At 56.6% G+C, this 17,891-nt stretch overlaps 2 protein-coding genes across 2 annotated transcripts; both read left to right on the top strand.

The window, feature by feature from the left end:
* The first annotated feature begins 1,783 nt into the window (after positions 1-1,783).
* Positions 1,784-6,340, top strand: DGCR6 (DiGeorge syndrome critical region gene 6). The gene is made up of 5 exons (XM_034068624.1): positions 1,784-1,925; positions 1,992-2,152; positions 2,638-2,738; positions 3,985-4,125; positions 5,800-6,340. Exons 1-5 carry the CDS (start codon positions 1,801-1,803, stop codon positions 5,881-5,883), a joined length of 612 nt encoding a protein of 203 aa, XP_033924515.1. The 5' UTR covers positions 1,784-1,800; the 3' UTR covers positions 5,884-6,340.
* Positions 6,341-8,588: 2,248 nt separating this feature from the next.
* On the top strand, positions 8,589-13,712 carry SLC7A4 (solute carrier family 7 member 4). Its single transcript, XM_034068623.1, has 5 exons — positions 8,589-8,623; positions 9,739-10,766; positions 10,866-11,542; positions 12,012-12,120; positions 12,559-13,712. Exons 2-5 carry the CDS (start codon positions 9,785-9,787, stop codon positions 12,747-12,749), a joined length of 1,959 nt encoding a protein of 652 aa, XP_033924514.1. The 5' UTR covers positions 8,589-8,623; positions 9,739-9,784; the 3' UTR covers positions 12,750-13,712.
* The last annotated feature ends 4,179 nt before the right edge of the window (positions 13,713-17,891 follow it).

The following is a 17,891-nucleotide window of genomic DNA, read 5'->3' as shown; positions in this document are numbered from 1 at the left end:
TGGATCATGCCTTTGGAGCTGTCCCTGGAGCACGCTCACTGCTCCACAGCTGAGCTCCTCAGCTACTTCCTGGGCACCCCACAGCCAAGCCTCATGCATGGTCACTCCTCTCCAGTCCTGTGCTTCTCAGGGTCGAGGTCAAGATGCTGCTGCTGAGGGTCTGGGTTCAAGACAGCCATCTCATGCCCAGGCAGCACAAGGCTTCAACTGACCCTTGAAACAGCCTTGGGAAGAGAACAGGAGTCCCATCGAGATGGTGAAGATGGCAAGATCAAGGCAGGGTCTGCTCCATCCTGTGGTGGAGATGTGACACTGGGAGGGGAAAAGACATGACCAAATCATAGAATCAACCAGGTTGGAAAAGATCTTTAAGATCATCAAGTGTCCCAGCACAAGAAGGGGAAAGGAAAAAAGGAAATGTATATCCAAGGATGTTCTAGGAATGCCCTGTTTGCCTGAGGATGCTTCACATTCTCCCAACACAGCCATTTCTACTCCTCTCCAGCACGCTTTGAAATCATATTAAACCTTCTGCTTCTAAAGCATTTTTAGTACATTTCGGCGGATATCTCATTGTGCTAATTCAAGCCAGGAACCTCTTGCGCATGCTGCTAAAATGAGTTTGCAACTCGGCCTGTGCTGGGCACTGATCTCATTACCTGCACCGAGTGCTCACTGAAAGGAATGGTGGCCACCCCAGCAGTGTGATTGAAGTCGAAATGCACTTAATAAACTCCGCATGTTTAAGGGATTGGGAAGGAACCCTGGAAGCTGGGGTGAGGAGGAGGATGTGTCTCACCCTTCCCAGGGCTCCCCAGTGAACCCACAAACATGGCCTGGCTTGGTGTCCATAGGGAATGGTCCCCAGCTCATGGGCTGGACTGAAACCATGAAGTCAAGATGTGAATGAATGAAGCAATGAGGCTGGAGAGTGGAATTCCTCTGATGTCAGCGATGCATACAGAAGGGATGGGTGGAGAGGAACCCCCAGGAGAGCACTGGTCACAGTAGTGCTCAGAGACACCCTAGCCATTGGGCACCACCTACACATAGGGCCCCAGGGGCAGGTGGGAGGTGATGGCTTCTTCTGCTCATGAAGATGACCATCATCACTATCATCCCCCTGCACTGGGCACTGCTGAGGCTGCACCTTAGATCCTGTGTTCAGCTCTGGGCCCCTCACTACAAGAGAGGCATTGAGGTGCTGGAGTGGGGCCAGAGAAGGGCAATGGAGCTGGTGCAGGGCCTGGAGCACAAGAGAGATGGGGAACGGCTGAGGGACCTGGGGGTTCAGATGGAGAAGAGAAGGCTCAGGGGGGACCTGATGGCTCCCTACAAGTGCCTGACAGGAGGATGAAGCCAGGAGGGGCTGGGCTCTGCTCCCAAGGAACAAGGGATGGGACAAGAGGAAATGGCCTCAAGCTGCACCAGGACAGGTTTAGATGGAGCTGAGGAACAATTCCTGCCCCAGAGGGTGCTCAGGCATTGGAACAGGCTGCCCAGGGCAGGGCTGCAGGCACCGTCCCTGCAAGTGTTCACGCAGCGTGGAGACGAGGCCTCAGTGCCATGGGTCAGTGGTGGCCTTGGCAGTGCTGGGGAGCGGTTGGACTGGATGAGCTGAAATCTTTCCCAAGCCAGCTGATCCATGATTCCATGTTTCTACAGCTCTACAATGCAGCCACTGTTACCCGCGAAAGCGGCTCGATCGGAGGGCACTAGGACCGCGCACGGGGAAGGAGGCGTGGCCAGGCAGAAGACGTAGTGTCGGTGCGGCGCAGGCGCGGAGCGTGGGGGAGTGTCATGTCGCGGTTCGGTGCCGGAGCCGGGGGTCTGGAGGCCGCGGAGGCGCGGGCGCGGTCCCGGCAGCAGGAGCGGCACTACCGGCTGCTGTCCGAGCTGCAGGCGCTGGTGAAGGCGCTGCCCAGGTGAGCGGAGCGGAGCGGAGCGGGCCGGGCCGCGGCGCGGCGGCCGGAGCTGACCCATGCCTGCAGCCCCTGTCAGCAGCGCCTCTCCTACACGACGCTGAGTGATCTGGCGCTGGCGCTGCTGGACGGGACCGTGTTCGAGATCGTCCAGGGTCTGCTGGAGATCCAGCACCTCACCGAGAAGAACCTCTACAGCCAGAGGCTGCAGCTGCACAGCGAGCACCGCGGTCCGCGGGGAGGAACGGGGAGAGGGAACCGGCGGGGGGCACCGCGGGGAACCGGGAGGCGCGAGGGGGGACCGGGGAGGGCACCGAAGCTCAGCGGGGGGGAAGGCGGCGCAGGGGGAACTGGGCGTGGGGTAACGGTGGGGGGACCTGAGGGAAGCAGAGGGGGATTGTGGGGAAGGCACCGGGGAGGGACACCGGGGGAGGGTGCAGGGCATCGGGTTGCGCCCGGGCGCTTGGGGAGGACATGGGGCGGGCACAGACCAGGGGAGGCCCAGGGCACGGGTTGGGGGCAGTAGGGCTGTGCGGGGCGGTACTGGGAGGGAGTCGATGGGTACATGCGGGGGAACGTGGGTCCGGGGCACACGGGAGGCGGGTGTGGTGCTGGGTTGTGGCAGGTTGTGGGACACGTGGAGAGATGGCGGGGGGGGGGGGGCGGGGGGGGGCTGACGGTGCCATGCCCTGACCCGCTGCCTGTCCTGCTGCAGGGATGAAGCAGGAGCTTTTCCACCGGCACAAGGAGGCTCAGCAGTGCTGCAGGCCCCACAACCTGCCCCTGCTCCGCGCTGCCCAGCAGCGGGAGATGGAGGTGAGGTCCTGCCTGGGCTTGCTGGCATAGAGCCATGGAATAGTTTGTGTTGGAAGGGACCATAAAGCTCATCCAGTTCCAACCCTTGTCTCACCACCCTCATGGTAACAAATGTCTTCCTCACATCCTGAATCCCCCCTTGTTCTCACAACCCATCACCCTTCGTCCTGCTGCAACCAGCCCTGCTAAAAAGTATTCCTATCTTATATCCATTCTAGTAACTGAAAGGCTGCAATAAGACTCCTTGGAGTCTTCTCCAGGCTGCACAAGCCCAGCTCTCTCAGCCTTTCCTCATAGCAGAGGTGCTTCAGCCCTCTGACCATTTCTGTGTCAGTCCTCTGGACCCTCTTCAGCAGATCCATGTCTTTCCTGTAGATGGGATTTAACACCTCCTAACTTTCCCTGTGGCTTGCATGTGGGTTCTGTTGCTCACTGCACCCGGTACGGTTGTATTGCCTCCACACACACATGGCTTTTGATGTGAGCTGGGTTTTCCTCATCCCCTTCATTCCTCTTCTTTCTTCTTACCTCCCCATCATGTTTGGCTGGTTGAAGTTTCCTCCGTAGCTGGGTGGCAGTGCTCTGTCCTGCAGCATGGGAGCGCTCCCAGAGTGTGCTACCACTCCTGATGTCCAGGGTAATGTTCTCAGCCTGCCAAAAGTAGAGCCCCAGCACACCATAGGCCTAAGCCAGGCTTCAGCTTGCTCTTGTCAATACCACATAAAGTGGGTTCCAGTTCTGAAGTTGGGTTTTTGAGCAGTTCAGCTCCACCAGTAACTGGGATCTGGGTGTGATTTACAGCCCCACCTCTGTGTGTTGGTGTCCAGGGAACACAGAGGCTCCAGAAGGTGTCTGAACTGGCACCTTGATGGGCTTCGGTGACTTCTGCTCCTCCTCCAAGTCTTTCCTTGGACTTCTCCAGAGCCTGTTCTCAGCCATAGCTCAGACCTTGGCTCCTCAGGAAGAGCCGTTCAGATACTGATCATGGTCTTTTCTGGCCTCCAGACACAGAGAGGAGGATGGTCCCAGAGGTTTTCCTGCATTTTCTGGAGTGGTAGTTTTGCTGAGACATGGCAACTGGAGGAAGCAAGACCCAGGGCTATAATTGCTGCCTTCTGCTGTCCTTGGGGTGGGAGTGATTCAGGGTTGAATGGCTCTTCATTTCCAGGAACAGACTTGGGAGGTGACAGAAGGTAGGAGAAAAGCAGATATTCCACGAGTTTGCATTGATTGTCATCTTTGTCAGGCTGTGGAGCAACGAATTCGAGAAGAACAACGAATGATGGATGAGAAGATAGTCCTGGAACTGGATCAAAAAGTGATAGACCAACAGAGCACTCTGGAGAAGGCTGGTGTGTCTGGCTTCTACATCACCACCAACCCACAGGTTGGTGTTTGGGCAGGAACTGTAAGGTCTGACAGCACACTTGTATCAGCCTCTTGCTCTTAATTAATTCTGAATCACTGGATCAGAGAGAATGACCCATCCTTTGCCCCATCAGCTGATGAGCAATGTGCCCTTTGTGGACCGAGTACTGGGTTTTTATCAAAGGAGCAGAAAACCATGAGGCATGGCAACATCCCAGCTCTCTGCTGTGTTTTTCCCAGTGTATAGGTTAGGAAGGCTGTGCTGCAATCCTGTGGCTCCTGCATGAGGCTGAATAACACCTAAATAAGAAGTTGCATAGGTTTATCATTGCTGTACCTCACTCACTGTACAAACTGCCTTGGCAAAGTCTTTATGAGGCCTCTTGTTAATCCTTGCACGTGACTTGCTGGAGATGATGATCTCAGGCTGTGATTAGAACATTGGTTGTGGTTTCCCCAGTGCATTTGCTTCTGAAACTTATGAGCAGTGGAAATAAAACTTCCAAAGTCTCCTTGGAATGCCGCAGGAGTTTGCAGGGAATGCAGAAGCAGGCTGTTCTTAACAGGGAGGGAGGTGTAGCTGATTAAATTTGACTTCCATAAAGACCTGCTAGTGAGAAAAAGTGGCTTAAATCAAGTTAGTTAAACAGGCACCCTCTAAACCCCACTGAGTCTGCTGTGCAGCCATGAGCAAGCCTCTTGTTTTTCCTGTTCTGATGTTCCTCACTGGTATGATGAAAGCAGCTCTTTATCTGCCCTCCTGCCCCTGCCTTTTAGAAGTGATAACTCTTCACAGGGTTCCTGTTTGCTGAGGTTTAAGTTTGCTGTTACAGTAGCTGGCACATCAGATGCAGACCTTGGCTTGTACCTGTGAACGCCACCTTCAGCTAAGAAATCCCTCCGGGAATCTGTTCTCCACATGCTGGGGTGTTTCCTCTATATCTGTTGTATAAAATACCTGCTTATGCGTTCAATAGGTTTTTACCAAAATAGGCTTCTTTTAGTTCCGTAAGGGAATGTCTGCAAGCCTGAGTCACAGAGCAGCATTCATGGGGTTTGCTGCTCCAACAGTGTAAGTGGCTTGTGAGCTAAATGTAACTAAAGAATGAACAGATGGTAAGGAAACCATATGCTGAGTGTGTTGACTATAGGAAACAGTGGTCTTCACCCATGGAAAAGGGGAGTTTTTGAAGGGGAATGACACACCTAGAAGGAATTTGGTGCCCCAGCACAGCAGTGTGCTGCACACAGACTCCAGTTAGGACGCAAAGTGATCCCTCCTGTTTCCTGCCCTTCTGTACTGGAAAAGGATCAGTGTGTGGAAAGTGCTGTTGAAGGATGGCATGGGGTGTAGCTGTGCAAGGGGATGCTGCTGCTCCAGAAGGGGAAACCCGCAGAGCTGGCTGGTTCCAGCTGCATTTGTCATGGTCAAGAACCCCTCTGAATCCTCAGTGTATTCTAAGGCCCCGGGACTCCCAAGAGCTGTACTTTGCAGCAGATCTGTTAAGAAATTACTGCCATGTATCTTACAGAAGCACTTGAACCAGAGAAAGGCTTTGGTTGGTATTTCCATGGTTTCTCTTTTGTTCCCTGACGATGAGCAGCTCTTGAGTGGGTGGTTCAAACATCCTTTCTGCTTCCCGCAGCAGGGAATGGGATCATGTTCTTGCAAAATCATCTCTTTCCTTTGCAGGAGCTGACTTTACAGATGAATTTACTGGAGCTGATTAGGAAGCTACAGCAGAAGGAATCCGAGTCTGAGAGGGCTTTTTCCTGAACGAGCAAGTCTGCTGGTTTCTTCCTGGAGTTTTCTTCTCATTTCCCTAATGAATAGACTGGTCATGCGTTCACTTTTTACTGTGTCAGGAAATCCTCTGGATTTGAGGAGACATTTTGATGTCTCTGGTAAGGAATGGGAGAGGTGAGGAGTTGGAGGCAGACTCACCATCTATAGATGGTTGGCAGCTGGGAAAAATGTCTGAGTTTCTCTACAAGAAGATGGTTCTGTGTGTGCTGAAGCACAAAGAGCCTCTTGAACAGGTTCTTCCAGAGACACTGAACAGGTACCAGCATCAGGGGAGGATTTTTGGATTCTGACCAGCATTACTGGGCTGTGTTTGCAGTGTCCCACTCAACTTTGCAGGAGACACATCCTGAGGGCATTTCCTTAAACCAGTTTCTAAATGCAGAGAAATAAAATCTGTTCTGTCTCGGGGGCTGCAGCTTTCCAAATATCCATGGCTGTGAGTACCTCTGTCCCAGCCCTGCTTGGTGAATGTGGGGAACTTTGAAGTGTCTCTGATATCTGTCAGGACTGATGACCCCGGGATGCAGTGCATGGGAGAGTGGGGGCACTGGCTTTAAGCTGGGTAAGGGATCACTTCAAGGGTGGAGGGACTGTGATGGGGTTGGGCAGTATGAGCTGCCCGTAGGGATGGATTGGTGCAAGGGGAGGCTGTGAGCACTTTGGGTGTTCACAGGTCAAATTCAGGTCAGAGAAGCTATTTGGGGTTGCTTGAAGACCCAGGGCCATTGTGTATTGAAGAGCTATGACTGTACCTGGATCACCATTTCAGGGTTTTCTGGCATTCCCAGAGCAAGGATTGTACAGAGTCACCATAGAATCCCAGACTGGTTTGGGCTGAAGGAACCTCATTGAGTTCCAACCCCCTGCTATGGGCAGGGACACCTTCCATTACAGCAGGTTGCTTCAAGCCCCATTCAGCTGGAAAGTGGGCTGATGTGGGCCCTGCACCATCACAGGATCTCCATGAACCATTTTGAGCTGTGTTGCCTCCGGAGCCTCTGCTGGGAGCCCTGCACTCAACTGCTGAACTGTTGAGCAGAGTGGACAACATTCCCCTCTGGAGACACCGTTGGGCCTGTGAGGACACACGCAGGCAGGAGCAGTCCCTGGTGCTGAATCTATTCTTCTGTGCATAGTCAGAGCTGTTAGCAAGGAAACTGCTTGCCAAGGGGTGAGGATGAGGAAGTCGAGGATGAACAATGGCTTCTATTGCATGAAGAGAGCCTGCCTGATGCCGGGGTTGGAGCAGCTCCTGCAGCAGCAGCAGAGCCGATGGTGGGACTGGAGCAGCTCAGGGGCAGCTTGTGCAGGAGGTCAGAGTTGTGCCATGAGGAGCAGAGCCCACCTGGACCCAGAGCTCGCCTGCAGAGCTCGCAGCTGCCATCCCCCTTGTTGCCGGGATCCCGGAGGCTGCTCCAGCACTGCCATGACAACGGCAGCTCTCCCGCCTCCGGCTCCCACCATCTGGCTGCGGATGCTCTGCCAGGCAGCCCATTCAAGCGGGCGTTTCTCATGCCTGTGCCTCGGGGTGGGTTTCGGAAAGGTTTTATGTGTGAGGAGGGAGCAGCAGTGCAGGCAGGAGGGGTTGATTGCTGGGATAGGGAATAAAGCAGCAGGATAGAGGGGCACTGGGTGTGATTTCAGCACAGCTCAGCCTCTTCAGCTGTGGTGGTGCTGGGGATGGACCTGGTGACTGACCTGAAGGAACTGGAAGTGCTGCAGAGGATCACTGGCTTTGGTTGTTGGCTCTGTGGTTCAACTACCTATGGAACTCCGAGGCTCTTGCCCCAGGCTACGGACCCCTTTGGTGGCAGCTCCTGCCTGAGTCTCCTTGTGTGCCAGAAGCCACATGGAGAGGGGATGCATGAGCCAATGGGGCTCTGTGGTGTGGTGTGAGGTGACCAACAAGAGAGCTACATCTCTATGCCAGCCCCGCAGTCACCCATCCGCAGGAGGAAGGGGAATAATGGGTGGTAGAAGTGGACAAGTCCTGCTTCCTGCTTCCATTTCGTGTACTGATGAGGGGGATAGTGAGGTCCCCCCTGCATAAGGAGATGGTCCAGTATGGATGAGGATTTATTTGTGCAGGTGAGAGCCCTGAGTGCTGCACGGTGGGCTCTGAGTTGGCTTACCACTCAGGACATCAGGTTTAGTGCTCAGTAGCCAAGTGATAGGACAAGAAGAAACGGCCTCAGCCTGCATTAGGGCAGGTTTAGATGGAGCTGAGGAACAATTCTTTCCCCAGAGGGTGCTCAGGCATTGGAACAGGCTGCCCAGGGCAGGGCTGCAGTCACTGTACCTGCAAGTGTTCACACAGCGTGGAGACGAGGCCTCAGTGCCATGGGTGGCCTTGGCAGTGCTGGGGAGCGGTTGGACTGGATGAGCTTGAACCGCTTTTCCAGCCTGGTTGGTTCTGTGATTCCAGAGCTCACCCTCTGCTGCTTCTCCATGTCGAGAACCTGAGCACGGAGGAGGTCCCTGCTCTCCATACCCCAGCAGGGAGAGGCAGGCTCCCCCCGGCGGTGTCCGCGGCTCAGCCCCTCATCCCCTCTGCACCCCCCGGGGCCGGGCCCCGCCGCTCCCACCCCCGGCGCGGGCACCGCGGGGGCACCGCCGGCTCCCCCCGCCCCGAGGGACACCCGCGCGGGTCCCGCCCTTCCGCCGGGCCGGGGAGGCGGAGCCGGGCGGCGGCGGCGGCGGCGCGGAGCAGGTGGGGAGCGGGCCGGGGAGCGGGACCCTCCGCGGCGGCGGGGCCGGGAGGTGCGGAGCGCGCAGGGGCCGGGAGGGGTGCACCGCGGCAGGAATCTCGGGCCGGGGGGACCGTGACTGCCCCGTCCAGCTCCGTGTCCCCTGTTGGGTGCATTGGGGTCGGGTACCCCGACACTGACCCCTTACATCCCGTGCACGGGTTGTCCGAAGAGGGACTGGGGGTGCCTCCAGCGCGTTTGGTGCCAACAGACCCCTTGTCCCCATGGGCCGATGTGATGCCGGCAGCTCACAGCGGCTTTTACAGGACCTTTTGGCCTCTGGGACCAATGGAGCCAGGGAGCAGGGCTGCACTGAGAGCCCTCTGAGCAGGACCTGGGGCTTGGGGATCTAGGATACTCGTATCCCAGCACAGGGAGGAGGGGAGAGCGTCCCTGGAATCACTGGCTGCCCCATGGAGCAGCCGTAAAGCAGTACCTGAAGATGCCAGGTGCCTCCTTCTGGTCTCCAGAAGCCTGATGTGTTTCCTGGTCTGCCCAGGATCTTCCACGTCCTCGCTTGGAGCTGCTCTGGACTTCCTGCTGCACACCAAGTCATGCCTGGGCTATCCCTGGGCAACCAGGGGAGACAGAATCATAGAATCAATCAGGTTGGAAAAGACCTTTAAGATCATCAAGTCCAACCATTACCCCAAGACTGCCAAGTCCACCACTAAGCAATGTCACTGAGGATGCTGCATCCCACCCTCCCCAGCCTCCTGGCACACCAGGTCAGGGAGATGTTGAATAAGGTGGGGGGGAAGCAGCAGAGAAATGTTCAGCAGGGCCAGAGCAGCCTGGTTTGGGTTTAATGCAGCTCTGGTTAAAAAGAAAACCCTCGGAGATGCTGCCTCAGAGGTGCTGTGGGTTCCTTCCCTCCTGGCACATGAGCATGGGTCCCCACAGGTGCTTGTGTGTCCTGAGCCACCACCTGGGCGAGGACACGCTCCAGTGCTGAACCCAGTGCTGGCTGAGGAGGGAGGGACACTTTGAATATGCCCTGGTGCCTTTTCCACCCCGTCCCCACCACCCAGTGCATCCTTGCAGGGGGGATGCTGACACCTTCCTGCTCCTCCGCCAGGTCTCCAGGCAAGGTCTGGCCGAGGACAGGACCCACTGCCTCCAGGATGGCGCGATGGCTGCCCCGCTCCACCGACCTGACCCGCTTCTGCCAGAAACTCAACCGAGTGAAGACCCTGGAGGATGACATGATGGAGACATCCTTCAACAGATGCCTTTCCACCATTGACCTGACACTGCTGGGCATCGGGGGCATGGTGGGCTCTGGGCTGTATGTCCTCACAGGCACCGTGGCCAAGGAGATGGCCGGCCCTGCCGTCATCGTCTCCTTCATCATTGCCGGCTTTGCCTCGCTCCTGGCTGCTCTGTGCTATGCTGAGTTTGGAGCCCGCGTTCCCAAGACGGGCTCTGCCTACATGTTCACCTACGTGTCCGTGGGGGAGATCTGGGCCTTCCTCATCGGCTGGAACGTGCTGCTGGAGTACATGATCGGAGGAGCCGCAGTGGCCAGGGCCTGGAGCGGCTACCTCGACTCCATCTTCAACCACAAGATAAAGAACTTCACCGAGACCCACGTGGGCACCTGGCACGTGCCATTCCTCGCTCACTACCCTGACTTCCTGGCGGCTGCAATCCTGCTGGTTGCCACCGCCTTCATCTCCTTTGGGGCTAAAGTGTCCTCCTGGCTCAACCACGTGTTCTCGGCCATCAGCATGGGTGTCATCCTCTTTATCCTCATCATGGGGTTCATCCTTGCACAGCCCAAGAACTGGAGTGCCCAGGAGGGTGGCTTTGCCCCATACGGGCTGTCGGGCATCATGGCCGGCACAGCCACCTGCTTCTATGCCTTCGTGGGCTTCGATGTCATCGCAGCCTCCAGCGAAGAGGCCAGGAACCCGCAGAGAGCTGTCCCCAGGGCCATTGCTTTCTCCCTGGGGCTGGCCACCGGTGCCTACATCCTGGTGTCGGTGGTGCTGACGCTGATGGTGCCCTGGCACACTCTGGACCCAGACTCTGCCCTGGCAGATGCATTCTACAGGAGGGGTTACGCCTGGGCAGGGTTCCTTGTGGCCACTGGCTCCATCTGTGGTGAGTACAGACAGTGGTGGGAGTGCTGCTCGTTATGGGGGCTGGGATCCAGGGTGGTGTGGGTCTGACATGGTCCTCCTTCTCCTGCCCACCCCTCAGCAATGAACACGGTCCTGTTGAGCAACCTCTTCTCCCTGCCACGCATTGTCTACGCAATGGCCGAGGACGGGCTCTTCTTCCACATCTTCTCCCGGGTGCACCCCCACACGCAGGTGCCTGTTGTTGGCATCGTGGTCTTCGGGTTGCTCATGGCACTGCTGGCCCTTGTCTTCGACCTGGAGGCCCTGGTGCAGTTCCTGTCTATTGGCACTCTGCTGGCCTACACCTTCGTGGCTGCCAGCATCATCGTTCTGCGCTTCCAGCAGCAGAAGGGGGATGTCCCTGCACCGGCGGCTCGTGGCCAGCCCAGTCCCGAGCCCCATGAGGGTCCATCTGCCGGTGAGCTGAAGGAGTACGAGTCCTTCTCTGACAAGCTCCAGCTGGTGGACAGGGACAAGAGCAAAGAGCACCGGGAGCCAGGGCAGCTGAAGGCAAGTTTTGAGCCATACCTGGAGTTCCTTAGTGACTTCTACCCAGGGGAGGTGGTCACGGTGGCCGTGGTGACCTTGATGGTGTCAGCCATCTGCCTGTGCTCCGTCCTGGTGTTTGGCAGCACCCACCTCCACCTGCCGACCTGGAGCTACTCGCTGCTGATGGTCCTCTTCAGCCTGGGCTTCCTGCTCAGCCTCCTGCTCATATGGGCTCATGAGCAGCAGCACAGCACACAGACCTTCCAGGTATGCTGGGGACCAGGCAGGAACAATCCCTGTGCTGGGGTCGGTGGGGTGGGAGCAGCTCCGATGGACCCGCAGGAGGTCCTGGTCACTGAAAGCACTGAGGCTCTTTTCTCCAGCCTCCAAACCACTTTAGTGCCCCTTATGCCCCCCTCCAGTTCCAGCCCGGGTGCAGCCGTGTGGGTGGTGACACCAGTGGTAACTCCACCTCCCTGCCATGCCCTGGTCTGGCTGCTCCAGCAAGGACCACACTGGCTCTGGGTTGCTCCAGGACGTTGTTCAGTCCATCACCATGCCCACCTCACCAGCCTAGCTCCTGGCTCCCCAGCTGCCGCTGTTCCTTCCAGGAAGCCCAGCATGACAGTCATTTGTCCCCCACATTCACCAGTGCCACCTTTTATGTCTGTAGTTTTCAGTAGCGGGAACATGGTCCTGCAGGTCTCACTCAGCCCCAGCTCCTTTCCTCCTGCAGATCCCCCTCGTGCCCCTGTCTCCAGCGCTGAGCATCCTCCTCAACATCTATTTGATGCTGAAGCTCAGCTACATGACGTGGCTCCGTTTTGCCATCTGGCTGCTTCTCGGTGAGTGCTCCTGCGCAGTGCAAGGCAGGGAGTGGGACCGGGCTGGTCCTGGCGGTGGGCAAGCCATCTGGTGGCTTTGGCAGCTCTTCCCCCCAGGGATGGGTTTACAAAGCACTTTGCCCCTTTCTGCCTCCCGTTTCCCCTTGGAGACACGAGCTGAGATCTCCCAGCAGCTCCCTGACTCTCTCAGGTTTATGGAGTGTTTTGGCTTGTCCCTCTGAGGCTTGGATCCTCCCTCAAGCTTTGGGCCAGAGCCACCCCCTGCTCCCTCCGCAGCTCCCTGGGCTCCCCCTCCCTGGGGACGCCTCTGCCCAGGATCTGCAGGATCCGTTCTCTCCCTCAAGCAGCTTTGCAGCCCCCTCCGGGGCCGCGGCTTGCGCTGCTCGCGGGGCCGCCGGCCGCGTCCCGGTGGGCTCTGGAGCCGCTGTCCCCCCGCAGGGCTGCTGGTGTACTTCGGTTACGGCATCTGGCACAGCAAGGAGAACCTGCGGGAGCCGCGGGAGCAGCGCCTCAGCGCCCGCTACGTGGTGTTCCCCAGCGGCAGCCTGGAGGAGCGGGTCCAGCCCGTGCAGCCCAACGCCCAGCCCGCCAGCCGGGCCGTCACCGACACCGCCGACGGCAAGAGATGATCCCCCGGGGCTGCGGGAGCACCTGAGCCCTTCCCCATGGCAGGGCCTGAGACCCCCCCTCCTCCTCCTGGTCCCTTCCATAGTGGAGCTGCCGGGTCTGCCCTGGGCACGTGGCTCCATGTGGAGATGATGAGGATGCTCACCCTTCCCATGCCCCCCAGAATGTGTGTGTGTGGGGCTGGCTCCCTCCCTTCCCATCTCCAGTGCCCAGGAGCTGCGTCTCAGCCCCCTCAGCCCAGTGCCTGCCCTGCTCACAAGGAGCTGCATCCTCACCACCTTTCCCTGAGCAAACCCAGGCTGTGGGTGCTCAGGACCCTGGGTTTGTTGTCTTGTCCCCAGAGGTCCCCAGCAGTGCCCTGGGCTGGGCTCCCTCTTTCCCCTGCACCCCAGCACCACAGCCTGCCCTGCCCTGCCCTCCCCTGCTGTGGGGGGCTCATCTCCCTGTAATCCCCCGCCCCCCCCAGGCTCTCTGTGAGTTGGCACAGGCTCTGTTGGATGCTTTTTGTTGTTGCCCCACGCTGGCTGCCATGTTGTCATGGGATGGGGTCACCATGGGGTGACGCTCTGTGGCCACCCCAGGCTCATTGCCTATGGGCAGACTCAGGTGGAAGAATTGGGGTTCAGCATAATTTGGAAGGAGGAAACAACCCGTCAAGCAGGAGGTTGCTGATTGCCAGGCCCTGCAGCAGGGACACCGTGCTCCCTGTCACTGCATCCTGCGAGGAGCCAGGCACCACAGGCAAGCTGGTCCCATTGCTTCTTGCTGGCCAGTCTCTGTAGGATACACCAGCTCCCTGGTGAGCCCTCTGCTGCCAATGCTGCTCCATGTCCTGCCTCATTCTCGTGCTGCCTCTGCAATGGAGCAGCACGTCCCTGCTGTGCCATGGCCCTGCTTGGCACCTCTGTGTAGTGGCTTGTGAGCAATGGGCTTCCCGGTCACCCTCATAAAAGCTGGTTCTCTGATGGCTCTGGCTGTGTGTGCTCTGTGTCCCCTCCAAGGAGTCAGAGAGTCAGAAAACAGCTTGGGCTGGAAGTGACCTTCAAAGCTCATCTGGTCCTACCCCTGCAATGAGCAGGGACATCCTCAACTAGATTAAGTTCCCAGAACCACATCCAACCTGGCCTGGAATGTCTCCAGGGATGGGGCATCCACCACCTCTCTGAGCAACCTGTGCCAGTGTTTTACCACCCTCATGTAACAAATGTCTTCCTCACATCTGCCCTGCATCTCCTCAGAGCAGAGCAGAGGGGCAGCGTGGGGAAGCTGCTCCCTCAGATGATGCTTAGGAGAGGCCTGCTAATCCTTAGGAAAAGGGGGAGTCATGCTGCCCACTGCCCCTGCAGCCATGCTCCACCTGAGCTGCTGTCCTTCCTCAAGGCAGAGCTGCAGCACACATGGCCAGGCCTCCACCACTGCTGAGGGCAGCTTTGTTCTTCTAACACGGGTATTCTACCATGAAGATGGGCTCCAGCCAGACCCATGGAAATGAGTCTCCAAGGGCCTGGGGCAGCTGTGCAAAGGGGGCCTGGAACTCGAGCTTTACAGGTAGGCATCTGTAACTGCATTCACCCACGTGGGCCTGCCAGAGATGGGGCAGCCAGAGCTTCTCTGGGCACCCTGTGTCAGTGCCTCAGCACCCTCACAGGGAAGAGCTTCTGCCTAAGAGCTCAGCTCAGTCTCCCCTCTGGCAGCCATTCCCCTTGGTCTGTCCCTACAGGCCCTTGTCCCAAGCCCCTGTCCAGGTTTCCTGCAGCCCCTTTAGGCACTGGAGCTGCTCTAAGGTCTCCCCTTAAGGAGCCTTCTCTTCTCCAGCCCTTGCAGCAGCTTGTGAGCCAGTGCAAATAATGGGAATTAAAGTGTGAGACACTTGAGATAACCCCCAGATAACCCCATCCTCACTGTGGCTGTTCAGGAGGAAAGTTTCTTTCCCATGGTAACAGTTATTCCTTATTAAAATAATAAAACATTCAATGGGTATCTGCGGAGGCAACAGACTTAACTCTTATCTCACATTAGCTTTTAATCTCTGCTATAAATTCATTGTCAGCAGGATAAAGGTGAGGAGAAAGAACCACAGTTATCTACCAGGAGCCCAGCGCAGGGCTGGGAAGAGCAGTTGAAGTCCCAGCAGTGCAGGGCAGGCTGAGGTGCAGAGCACTTTCATGTTCTCTGCTGGAGGAGCTCAGCAGAAGCCACATCACGAAACCCTGTGGGCTGTGGCCGGGACCAGGCTCACCCTATGTGGGCTCAGCTGGGCTTTTAAAATGGTGAAGACCCAAGAGTTGTTGAATCTTCCTCGGGGACTGTAGTGACAGGACAGGGGGTGAGGGGCTCAGACTAAAACGGGGAGATTGAGATGAGACATTAGGAAGCTTTCCTCTGTGAGGGTGCTGAGGCGCTGGCACAGGGTGCCCAGAGAAGCTGTGGCTGCCCCATCCCTGGCAGTGTTCAAGGCCAGGTTGGACACAAGGGCTTGGAGCAGCTGCTCCAGTGGAAGGGGTCCCTGCCCGTGGCAGGGGTTGGAGGAGCTTTAAGGTCCCTTCCAATCCAAACCAGGCTGGGATGCCATGAATGAGCCTTGTCACCATCCATAGTTAAACTACTTTTCAAATGTAGAGAAATTCCTGTTGGGCTGCACCATAAAAAGCAAGTGTGGACCCAGCACCCCCAGCACAGCCCAGGAGAGGCAGGGAATGGAAGGACTGAGCTGTAATTAAAGGCAGCAGGATGGTGAGGAGCCTCCCAAGCACGGCTCTGGCTCCTTTATGAAATAGGATTACAAAATTGGTTGCTTCATGTGTGTCATTCATGTTCCTGCTGCAGCAATGTGCCCTGTGCTGGTACAGGGCATGTCATAATTGGTTTTAAACTGTTTGCCCACTAATGCACACACACAAAAACGGGGTGTCAGTAGCCACTGAGGCAGCACTCCTGCAGTGTTTGGTTCCTGAAAACAGGATCAGCAGGAAAAAGCCATCCAAACTAAATGCTACCAGCAGTACTCTGAGATGGGAGCCTGTGACTGGAGGGAGAAAACCCATCAGTTCCCCACCTGAACCCCTGTACATGGGATCTAGCCACCCCTGTGCAGCTCACAGCCCATATTCACAGGAAGCTGCTGGTCTCTAGGGGCTGGTGTTATGCTGCGTTTCCATGGGAGTATCCTCCTCCAAAGTAGCCTTAAATAAATAAGTAGATTATTTTCTGGGGCTCCCAGAAATGGCCTGGTCAGCCTGGCTGGGCTGCTGGAAACCCATCTAATCGAGATGCATCAGTGCAGTATGTAGGTCAGTGGTGTGATGGCTGGTGCTAGTCTCCGAGAGCCTGGAAGGGCTTTATGGGCCATGGGGCAGATGCAGCTCCAGCATACGTGCTCCAGGGCTGGGCTAAGAGGCTAATAATCCCCTCACCTCACCAGTGAGGCTGCTGGAATGGGAGGACTGTGAGAGGAGCTGGTTTGCCTGCACGAAGAGGAGAAGAGAAATACATATTCAGAGGGAAATAACATGAGATTTGTACTAGAGACAACACTGATGTAGGGATGCTACCCACCATCGTTTACATCATAGAGGCTGAGTCCCCCTACCCCAAGATGCAACTCAGAGACACAGGGGTACCCAGGCCAGCTCCAGAGATGGCCCAATAGGACTGAGCTGGGTCCTCAGGACAGCAAAGACATGGACCTGTTGGAGAGGATCCAGAGGAGGAACACAGGAACAGTCAGAGGCCTGGAGCAGCTCTGCTCTGGAGCCAGGCTGAGAGAGCTGGGCTGGGTCAGCCTGCAGAAGAGAAGGCTCCTGAAGGGGAGACCTTACTGCAGGTGCCTCCCAACACTGTTTCAGAGGGAGTTTAATCACAGATATTACACTGGATTAAGCAGGCACTGACCCACTTGCAGGCTCAAGCCCTATTCATGCTTGAAGAGGACAAGTGGAGCCCCAGGCTCTGCAGGAGGGGGCTGTGCCCAGGAGAAAGCAGCTCAGTGCCCACTTCCCAGCCTTGTGTTTCTAAATGATCTCCCCCAACTCTGGAAGCAGCACAGGGACTGCAGGGCTGGTGAGAGGCTGGCTGTAAGTAATCCTCTCATTATCCCTGCCACGCTCCCCTCCTCCTCCTGCATGTACAGCCAGAGGATGAGGTAACCCTGTGCTGTATCTTTAGGCATCAGCAGCAGCGTCTGCTCCTTCCACAAGCCAGTGAATGGCAGGGCATTGCCAGATGGCACGAACCCTGCATCCTGCTGTCCCTTCATCCTTCCACAAAGCACCAGTGGTCAAAGCAGCCACACTGAGCAGAGGGGCTCCCAGAGCATTCCAGGAGCACTTGTGCTCATGTTCCTGCAGTCTGTCTCAGTAGCCCCTCCTCTGGGGCCACAGGTTTTCCCTGTTTCTCCTCACGGTGCAAACATAGAATCACAGAATGGTTCAGACTGGAAGGGACCTCCAGTTCCACCCCCTGCCATGGGCAGGGACACCTTCCACTGGAGCAGCTGCTCCAAGCTCCATCCAACCTGGCCTTGAACACTGCCAGGGATGGGGCAGCCACAGCTTCCATTCTCTAACCCATGTATAAACCCGCCAGGTGAGAATCCTCACTGCTGTTGGTCTTCAAATCCCACCTAGGTACAGACCCCCACACATTCAGAGTAGGACCTTTAACTACAGTGCACTACAAAGAACTCATGGCCAGGAGTTAGTTTTTGCCCTGCTAATTCAGTGTATGAGTACAAAAGTCAGGAAACACCAAATCAGATCCCTCATTAGCTGTGATACCAGAAACACCAGCACCATTCTGCCTGCATCTGGAGCAGGCAAGTCCCCAGTGTTCCACAGTTACCTCCTGCTCTCATGAAACCACAGGACAATGGAACATTCACCATAGATATCCCAGGTCTAGTATGATTTTACTTTGCATCTTTTCTCTGTAGAGCACAGGAAGGGCTTGGGGTAAAGGACACAACAGGAGCAATAAACTGTGGCTACACGTTTTCAGCTATACATTAATTCGCACGTTTCTAGGACACTCCATGTGGTAAATCAGAACTTCACAGAGTTACTTTCAAACAAAGAGGCTAAACCTCATCTTCTGCTGAGCACTAACACCACGTGCAGCTTCCCTGGTGTGAAGTCAGACACCCAGAG

Source organism: Melopsittacus undulatus, chromosome 12 (assembly GCF_012275295.1).
Source record: "Melopsittacus undulatus isolate bMelUnd1 chromosome 12, bMelUnd1.mat.Z, whole genome shotgun sequence".
Taxonomy (NCBI): Eukaryota; Metazoa; Chordata; class Aves; order Psittaciformes; family Psittaculidae; genus Melopsittacus; species Melopsittacus undulatus.
Note: the sequence above shows the minus strand (reverse complement) of the source record. Positions and strands in the feature narration are given on the sequence as shown.